We start from the raw sequence: 10,243 nt of genomic DNA, 5'->3' as shown, positions 1-10,243 counted from the left end.
GGGCGCACAGCCGCCGGCCTATCTAGCAGTGCTGGGGCGGTGGGCGGCGCCGGGATCGGCAGGGTGGTGGCCGAGCGCACAGGGGTGGGGGCGAATCTGGACGATTGCCTTGACTTTTCGCCTGATAGTGTGGCCCAGACGTGTTTTCCCCTTTCGCCGGAGCCCCCGAGCGCCCCCAGTGCGCTGGGTTCGGCCTGCGATCGCCGGGCCCAAAAACGGGCCGAGCCAGTGGATTTCGGCGTCTTGGGGCCGCGACTAGGGGGTTTCTTCGGCGCCGGCGCGAAAAAAGGCGCCCTGGGGGGCCTGTTGGGGGTGCGGCTGGAGATGCTCTAAGAGCCCAGCCTCGTCTTTACAACTGCAACAACGACCGCGTTGCAATTTTTTTGCAACAGAGGTCATGTTGCAGAAACTTCTGCAACAAAACTCATGTTACAGAAACCTCTGCAACAGAGGACATGTTGCGGATTTCTTTTGCAATAGAGGTCTTGTTGTGGATTTTTTTCGAACATTTTTTCTTTTGCAGAATCTTTTTGCAAGGTCCTGTTGCAGGACCTCATTGCAATGCAGAACTTTATGTTATCCCCTTTTCGAAAAAAGTGAAAACTTGGCCTGCAAATGTTGGTTTTGGTGGTTGTGCAGTCTCTAAAAGTAGCATGCCGCCACTTTACTAATTTCCCTGCCGGTGCTAGCAATTTGTTGCCATTTTACAAGTTGATTTTGGAGTCCATGCTCTGGGCATCAATTCAATAAAATTCCATGCATGACGTGAGGTGTATATTGGGAGAATAATGTAAAAGGTACCTTAAGTACTAATTGATCGCTACAAGTTTCGGAATATCTTTATTTCATCTACTTGGTATTTCAATTAGGTGGCTTTTCTCTAGATTGGTAAATTTTCAGATGCTCTATGAAATAAAGATATTCTGAGAAAAGCAATCACCAATGCTACATTTCCTAGCTTTCAAAATACAAGTGTTCCTTTCCTAGCTTTCATTTCCAATCTTCTGTAGTACCTACTGTTTAGCTGCATTGAGTATAAACCTTGAAACTGGGAAATGGATGCACATTTAAATATTTAAAGAAAGCGATCACCAATGCTACAAAAGCACTACATAGGGCCTCACCTTATGCATCATTTCCATGAAACTACACTTACATGGTAAGTTCAGTTCAGTTAAGCCCTAAGCTCATTGGAAGCACCAAAACCAAAATGAGAAGTGATATGCTTCCACTTGAAATTGACATTGAAACTCAAGCAAAACATTATCTCCGAATAACTTTTTGCTCTGAATTTTCAAGACACAAAAGTCCCACTATCACACTGTTTTCTCAACATGATCAACGGGAATAAGACGGCCCTAGAATCTGGATGATCAGTAGCTTAAGTTTCAGTTAACCCAGAGGCAAAACCATGGCTTCTCGCAACAAAAAGAAGACAAACAAGCAACTACAAATACTCCCTCACCATACAAGTGCAAGCCATACAGATTCAGAAGACATATTTTTTCAAAAAAGAAAACAGATTCAGAAGACAAGAGGGTCAGGGAAAGACAGCAAGGGAGAGTACCTGCAGGGGTGCAGTTATCGGACAGGCAACATGGAGGATCCCTCTTCTTCAGAACCGTTTCATCACGTAGTCATGCCTTTTGCGCCGGTTACTAATATAAATCGATATATTTTTACTACTTCCTACGATCCAAATTAATTGACGCAGTCTTTATACAATGTCTATTTTGCATTGTATAGAGATTGTGTCAATTAATTAGGATCGAAGGGAGTACGTCACGTGTACAATATAATCTATTTGTTTGTACTTACAACACATATATACTACAATGAGTATCTTCGCAATTAAATGTACATCAATTGATCTACTCATGCTTTCTGCCAGCAAAACTTCATATCTATCAACATCACACTCTAAGACACTGTCTAGGTTGAACGTATTTTTCATGTGCTCACTGACATTCAATCGAAATAGGGCCTACCTACGAGGCTACGACACGCTGACTTCTCGGAGAGGGCACGTCCCCAAACTCTAGACACCCATTGCTTCAGTTATTTCAGTTTTCAAACACACCTCAGCTATTATTAAGAGGCAAACGGGGACAGCGGAAAGTCTATGTCGATAAGAGGCTCCTCCATGTTGATGTCATCTAAATACCTGTGGCCGTCTTCGTCGAACATCGGGCAGGCTTCTTCAAGAATTTTGGCAGCCGACCCGACAGAATATACGCTGTTGTCGCCTACGACGCCTCCGACGAACCCGGGCCCGGGGTTCTCCGCGGCCGGCGGATATCCGCCGTTGTTGCCTCCAACGAACATCGGGTGTCCGGAGACCACCGAATCTCCGCCATTGGGACGTCCGACGAGCGTCTGGTATTCCACGAACACCGGATTCTGCATAGCACTGTCGTCGGAGCGCGTCGGATAGTCGTTGCTGTCAGAGTCCATCCAGTTCTCGAGGCGCTTCAAAGCACCGTGGTTGGGTTCCTTGATTGTATGACGACTGCTCTCGGTCTCGTCCAGGTCCAGAAAGTTTGGTAATCCATTGCTGCCCTCCCCCACCTCAGGGTGCCCCGGTTGAACTTCAGGTACTACGGCGTTGAAGTCGCCAACTTGATTTCCATAGGGGTTGTCGACTCCAGTGGGGGGCACCGGGTACTCATCCTCAACACCTGGTGGCTGCTCGGGCTGAACCTCAGTTACTGTCCTGACGGGCTCAATGGTATCTTCTTGTATAGTGTCGAAGAACTCGCGCGGGTCCCCGGCCTTGTCATCAAAGAGCGCGGTGCGCTCTCTTTCCTCCACAACACTGTTGCGGCCAGTGTCAGGCTTTTCCTGACGCACAGCAGAAGGAGCCTCTGGGTGGACCTCATCCGCCTTTCTCTTCTCGCCAGAGCTGGAAGCCGAGTTCACTGGCATTGGGCACTCGCTCTCTGCTCCCTTGACCTGGGATAAGAAGCCAACCTCAAGGAACGCTGCATGGAGGACTTGTAGACGGTGTTTTGCCTCACTGTCATGGACCACCGAGGAATCATTCGCCGCCTGCTTATGAACAATTATCATCATTATATCACTCCCACAGCATAATCACAAATAATCAATTCTCATTTTGCATGGTTATGTTACCTTGGTTTCCCTTTCCCAGACATGATCGTGGACATTAAGCCCAATCCTATATAGTGCACTGAAATCCTGACATCCAGCAAGCAATGTAAATGGTTAGAATGCATGTCTTCTTTTTGTAGAGAATTTACACGCACGGCCAAGAATAAGATGTAATGTGCCAAAAAGGAAAAATAAAATAAAAACGTCTAATACCGGGATGGATGATGTAAAAGTCATTGGGTATCTTGAAACTTGATAAACAGACTTTTTGTCAACCATGTGGACATCCACATGTATCCAGTAGCGTAAATCTAGGATATAGTTAAGCTCCGTATGTTCAAAAGAACCAACAGTTTTAACGAAGTACTCATGAGAATGTACTCAAGTGTAATTTTCATCTTTTCCCTACCAGTAAGTTTGGCTTTACAGATTTCACCGAACATAAAATTAAGTTCACAATCTTGATAAGGACAACACATTCTTCTCCATAAATCAAACAAGCAAAGACCATAGAAGAGAAACTCCAAGATTGTTAACTTTGTCGCCTACTCAGTTATCTATGGTAGCATGAAAATGGTGTAAATGACATAGAACCACCAGCCCATCACAATTGCAGTTAAGCTTCCAAAAACCGCCACTATGAAATATTTCACAAAAACCTACCGATATTGCGCCCAATTTTCACAAAAAACACTGATTGCTCACATGGTTTAAATTAAGCACAATTATGACAGGTTGGGACGGCATGCACGCGCTGACATGGCACCAAATATCTTTAGAGGTCCATAAATTATTTTTAGCACAATAATAAAGAAGATGATCAGAAAAGGGTCTTAAAACTATTGAACCAATGCTAGATAACAAATGTTTAGTCAAACAACTACTAGAAGTATGTATACCTGTTGTGCCCTTTTACCGAGTTTATTTAAATATGCAGAAAATATTGTTGTAGACATGTCTTCACCACAGGAAACAATGTGATCTCGTTCTGTAGGAGTTAGAATTTTGTCCATAGCAACGTGCTGAAGACGCAATTCCAACTTACGCAATGAACCTGTTACAAAGCAAAAATCATGATCAAGGCTAAAATGCTACAGAATCAGTGATCATACATCTCGTAGTATATTGATATCACTAAATATCCAATGCTTCACATTCCAGATGTATCTAAACGAACTGTGTTGATTGTGTGCACATTATCCTTGAGCGTCCCTTCGTCAGACAGATTTGGCATATTTTTAGCTCCTCTTACCCAAGGAGGGCCTGTTTTGCTACTAGGGCTAATTCTGTGGGAGGATGGCGGCATTGTTTGTCGAAATTAGCAATGTCAATAGAGAGAACTTAAAGAAGGGTGATGACGACTGCCGTCTATATTTTATGGAATATCTAGAAGAATGGAATAGAAGATTTTTCTAAGACAAAAGTGGTCAAGATTATAGCTTTGGTGGTAAGAGATGATTGACCCTCCTGCTGGGGTCTCTTCAAGTTAATTATCTGTGCTTTTGTTTTGCCGCTTCCTTTTCATGCCTCTAAGCTGGGCTGGGGGGGGGGGGGGGGGGGGGGGGGGGGGGTTAAGGGAGATTTCATTACTTAAGGCGGACGTTCAGCCATACACAAACTTACAATGTTGTTCAAACCCGACCCCAATCACACCGCAGTGTGAGGGTTACTACGTCCATAAGTGGCAAGAGTTGGGCTTCAGCTTCCCTGTACAGTATTTTCCCTCATATAATGCAATGGCTTCTCTCCAGAAAAAAGTTGTATCATGCCTTTTGTTTTCGTTATTTTTTCTCTTTTTTCACCAACCACACCGCAGTGTGAGGATTGCTAGATGAACACACACGCACACAAAACCTACAGCCAAAGGCCTGTATTGTGCCTTTTGTATTCGTTTTCTTCTCTTTTTTCACGGTTTACAAACTCACACAACACTCTGTGTCTTATTATACCACTGAAAAAATAGCATGCCATAGTGCTACTAATAGCACACTATAGCATTCTGAGAAATATCTTGTTAAGTAAATTAATGTACAATTTTTCACTAATAACATATTATAGCACGATATGGCATACTAATAGTGTATTTTAAGGACGACGCTACTTTGCTATGCACACTATTTTTTTCATTGATATACACACACACAGCCAGGCGACCCAAATCCTACACGAATCAGAACTCCTTGCCAACTTAAATTATGACACGGACGCTGCTTAATCTAATCACCGGCCACCTGATCACCCGTGTCCAAATCATGACACGACCTAGCCAAGTACACAGATTACACGCCCTAGCACAACTCGTACATGCACACACTAGTACCCCACTAGTACATGCACCTAAGATAGCAAAGCAAAACATCAAAGTTAAATGCAGCAGGCGTTTTAGGTCATTTGCACTAGCGCTAAGCTAAAGACAGCCATCATGATCATGCATGAGATGAGCTCCGCCCTGGCTCCGACACACCAGCCACTCTGAGACTATATTGCTAGAACATCTCCTGTTACTTTCTTTCCAGATTCCCCAAGAGATTAGAACTGCAGGGACATCACTATATGTCAATAACCAATTTGTTCAACTTGTCTTGTGAGATCAACCAAGTGCCATTGAACTATTAATGTCAACAGGGAGAAAATCTGATAAACCAACTAGAATGAAGCTGCTAACTTATATTACGATACAAAAGTTGTACCCGCAGAAAACACACACAAGAGGTGATCTATATCTGATGAAAAGGATATGGATGGATGATGAAGACCAATAAATATGTGAAAATAGGGCACGACCAGTAGGTAGACAATGGTATTAATCACCCAAAGGCTTTAGTACTAAAATAAGGGCTCCTTGATTCAAAGGTATTTCATTGGATTTTTTGAGCATTTTGATCCTTAGGATTTTTTTTCCTAGATAGGTTGTTTCATTCACAAGAATGCAATCCTGGGAAAATTTCGAAGGAATGATTTGAACACTCTTTTGGAGGAAATTTTTGATACACCCAACCCCCTTTGTACAGTTCTTTTCTTTTTTCTATGGCATCAAACACTCTTTGATCCAGATTCTTTGGGCTTTTCTTTTCCTATAGGATTCAAGTAGACATGTCATTCCTATCATGTGTTCTTCCTATTACTGCATTTTGAGAATCCTGCTGCGAATCAGAGAGGCTAGTAAGGGGAGTATATTGTCCACTATCCCTAAGTAGCAAGCATGTTTTCAGATGACTTTTGAATACGAACTAGTGTGACATGAAATTCTATTTGCAATTGTTGGAACTGAAACCTTGTTTAACCCTTTATGTATTGTATCTATGATGATGGATGCTTGTATATATGCAATAACATGACAATGATACAAAGTCCGTTAGTAGAATTGTTATATATGTGTGTAATTATTGGGGGATTTCTTGTAGAAGGAACTTTGACACAGGAAATACCACTCTTTGGCATGGTATGCTAGAGAGGATCCAAAACCTATAGTAGGAAAACATATGGTTCTTTTTTGTTTTATAGAACAGACATTAAAACAGCAGTAACAAATAGTACCTGAAATAATTGGTCTGTCCAATCCAAGCTGATCAATTGTCCTGAGCAAAGGAAAAGAACCATGCATCATCAGTATTGCATGTACAGCCACACTCAGAAAAGAAGTGGGGTGGGGAGGCAACAAATTAACCTCAGATGCCGCTCCTTGAAGTCCACGAACTCCTTGATTTCACACACCTTTTCGAAGTGGTAGCTCACTGCCTTCTCCGCGGCCTGCACAGCCACGCATGCACATTTTGCTTGTGCTATGGATGCATCAAATCGGATCCAAGCACCTCAATAGCTAGGAGAGCTAAACAAGTGTTACCTTCTGCAGGAGAATTTTGGTGCTACCGGCCGTATCGATGGATGGAGCTGGCTTCGGCACCGCACGTATGTCACGGTCGGACAAGCCCAGCCACTCATGTACACTCGGCTCCGCATCGCATCCCGGTGCAGCCTCTGCAGCGGCTGCCATGGATGTGTCTGGATACTTCTTCTTCGACTTGTACAAGACGCAGAGCACCATGTGGTCGGCGTCGCCGGTCTGCTTCTCGAGCGAGATCTCGACCATGATCCAGCCGGTACGCTGTCTCCCTTTGGATGCTGTTTCCATCCCAGACGGACTCTTTTTCACGTAGGAGAAGGTTCTCTTGTTCGAAACAAGGGATTCCCCATCGGCGCCTAGAATGGGTTTGGCGCCAGCCTCCGGGTGCCAGGTGCCGCCGCCGACCATGCGGGTCCGCTTCCCCTCCTTGACAGGGGCCGGTTTGCTGTAGAAGTAGCACGACCCTTCTCTCCCGTGACCCGTGCCTGGAGCAAGCAGGCAGTCTTTCACGAGGACTTCGGGGGGATCAGAGTAGACGTAGGCCTTGTGGACGAATGGGGGTAAGGGGAGCGGCTTATCTCCGGCGTTCAAACTTTGTAGAAGGTTGAAAAGCTGGAGGTCAGTCGGCGATTTGCTCCCGTCCCACGACTCCTCCTCCGCGGCCGCCGCCTTCCCCTTCTCCCGGGTAGCGGCCACCACATTCTCCCGCTGAAGAACAACCCCGATCTTAGAGGCCATGGCGTCGGGGCCGTCAACGTTGTTGCGCCGGAGTGGCTGGCACGGGGAATTCTTTCTTCGGCGAGGCGAACGAGGCGGAGGCGGAGGCAGGGTTTCGTGGCGGCGGGGGTGGCGGAAAAGAAAAGGGGCTTAGGTTTAGTGAACTAGCCTGTGAGTGAGAAGATAATTAAGCAGGTAGCTACAACCCTAGTAGTACCCGCCAAAAAAAAGGTAGTACAACCGTAGTGGTCCGTATTATGTCCGAACAGCTTCCGAAAAAGGGAAAGCGCGTCCGATATAAAGAATTTCCCTTCCGCTCTTTTTTTAAGGTGTCAAAGATACCAGTCCGAGTGCTTTAATCCTCAGCTCAGAAATGTCTCGAAACTCCTTGCCACGTGGCACACGCGAAGTGAGACGGGGGCAGCGCTCTGACCAGGTAGGTAACCGGGACGAGACTTGCCTGCTCCCCGCGCGTGCGCCCATCCGTGCTCCCGCGTACGTGGCTTGATTTGATTGGAACAAAATAAGTCGCGGCCCCACCCCCTTAAAATTAGGGGAGAGATGATTAGATTAGAAAGGAAAAAGAAAAAAAGACAGCCGCCGTAGGATGAAGTGGGAGCACGGATGGGAGCATGGGGAGGGAGCAGGCAAGCCGGATCCAGGTAACCGGGCGGGAGGGGGCTCCATTGCAGCCGCGGCGGAGCTTCATTGCAGCCACCGGCGCGCGGCGCTCCGACGAAGCTCCATTGCATCCCCGGCCGCGCTCCACTGCAGCCGCGGCGGAGCTCCATTGCATCCCCGGCCGCGCTCCACTGCAGCCGCGGCGGAGCTCCATTGCAGCTGGCGTGGTCCATTGCAGCCCCCTGGCACGCTCCATTGCAACCCGGCCGGCGGCGGCGGGAGCTGCGATGCAGCTCCGCTGGCACTTCAATGCAACCACGGCGGAGCTTCAACAACCTCGCTCCCTTGCGGTGGCCATGACGGGCGCTACGACGTAACGCATGGCGATGACGGCGGAAGCTGCGATGCAGCTCCGGTGGCGCTTCAACGCAGCCACGGCAGACCTTCAACAACCTCGCTCGCGCTCTACTGCAGCCCCGGCGGGGTGAGGATGAATCAGGCTGCTCCTGTTGCCTCTCCTCTGCCATTGAACGAGAAAAGGGGGAAAAAGAAGGAAGAAGATGAGAAGTGGAATGAGCGGAGGAGAGAGCGTCCGAGGGGATAAGGTGGGGATGGAAGCGGTGGCTGAGTGGGGCACGTGGCGCGCGTACGAGGCGGCTTACAGAGCCAGAAAATCAACCGGTTTAAAGCAAACATTTCCCATGGACTATTCCACGGAGCAGAGTAGACAGCCATGGCCGAGCTGTGGATCGTGCTCCACGCCGGCGGGCCGGGTGGCCTGAAACGTGTGCGTGAGCGTCAGCGAGTGCGGTGTTATGTAGATGGTCCGTGGTCGCAGGCTGGCACGCAGGAGGCAAGCCGACGAGCCGCGGCAGGACGTACTCCGGTAACGATCCATTTCTCCGACGAGTATTCCGGGACGGAAGGAGTATATCACAAATTAAAAGCCTGAGCGTCACGTAATTAACTGGCAGGGTGAACTTACTCATTGTTCTGGCCGGGAAAATCCATGCCGAGGCAGGAGCGCAGCCGCGGCAGCTTTGGTCATACTTGAGGAGGACAACCGGCGCCGGCCGCTCTCTCGGCGGTGCTCGGAGCTTCCATCCCAACGTGTAGGGGCGAGGTCAGCACCTCACCGGACGGGGAGAACGGCATCAGGCCCGGGCGAGGCAGACGAAGCGGGCGCTGCGATCTCAGACTGTTTAGGCTCAGCAAGTTGCTAGCTTTGTGCGCAGGGCAAGCGCGGAGGCAGACTGGGTGCTCATGGTGGTGGATTTTTTAAGCGACGGATCGAGACGACAAAAATGCGGACACTGGCCGTGGTGCTGCAGTTCGCCGTAGTAGCCGGTGTGGAGGAGATATTTAAGGGCCCGGGCTGGATCCTCAGACCGTCCGTATACGTCTGGACCGCACGCATACATTTCGTGTGGTCCGGACGAGGTTTCTGATTCAACACGGGTTTGTATCGATCCGCCGAGCGATCTAGATGTATTTTTTTGGCAAATCCAAGACAAACATGAGAGTCTTTGCGAGAATCCGGATATTCAACTCGTGAATCAAAAGCCGCCACGTATTGTCCGGAGCGCGAAAGGCCATTGCTGACTAATTTTTTGGCTTTGCGTTAGCGTTTTGCAGAAGGTTTTGAAATCTCCTAACATGTTTGGCCGAAGCCACTTTATTTCATTTTTCTCAACTACTAATCCATGCATTAGTAGTGGTTCCGCCAACGCTCACTTGGATTACCAGGCTAGTACATGACATTTTTCATGCATGCACGAGGGCTTCCACCAAACTGCATTTCATTTCTTCCTTCAAGCGAAACAAAACTACTAATAATCCACTCGTTGAGTCATGCATGTTTTTGGCTGAAGCTTATTTTCAAGTGTGGCGGAACCTACTAATCCATGGATTATCATACATATTTGATGGATTTAGAAAAGAAACAACACG

The 10,243-nt window shown here is 47.5% G+C and overlaps 1 protein-coding gene across 2 annotated transcripts; it reads right to left on the bottom strand.

The window, feature by feature from the left end:
- Nucleotides 1-1,762: 1,762 nt before the first annotated feature.
- On the bottom strand, nucleotides 1,763-9,630 carry LOC123123809 (uncharacterized). Of its 2 annotated transcripts, XM_044544438.1 has the most exons (7): nucleotides 9,279-9,630; nucleotides 6,956-7,440; nucleotides 6,779-6,861; nucleotides 6,649-6,689; nucleotides 4,011-4,165; nucleotides 3,133-3,198; nucleotides 1,763-3,048 (listed from the first exon to the last, which is right to left on the bottom strand). In XM_044544438.1, exons 1-7 carry the CDS (start codon nucleotides 9,280-9,282, stop codon nucleotides 2,092-2,094), a joined length of 1,791 nt encoding a protein of 596 aa, XP_044400373.1. In that variant the 5' UTR covers nucleotides 9,283-9,630; the 3' UTR covers nucleotides 1,763-2,091. The 2 variants fall into 2 exon arrangements, with proteins under 2 accessions (XP_044400373.1, XP_044400372.1); XM_044544437.1 differs by lacking the exon at nucleotides 9,279-9,630 and having other exon boundaries at nucleotides 6,956-7,693.
- Nucleotides 9,631-10,243: the final 613 nt, after the last annotated feature.

The sequence above is a fragment of the Triticum aestivum genome, chromosome 5D (genome assembly GCF_018294505.1).
Source record: "Triticum aestivum cultivar Chinese Spring chromosome 5D, IWGSC CS RefSeq v2.1, whole genome shotgun sequence".
Classification (NCBI taxonomy): Eukaryota; Viridiplantae; Streptophyta; class Magnoliopsida; order Poales; family Poaceae; genus Triticum; species Triticum aestivum.
The sequence above is the reverse complement of the archived record's forward strand: the minus strand, read 5'-3'. Positions and strand labels throughout refer to the sequence as shown.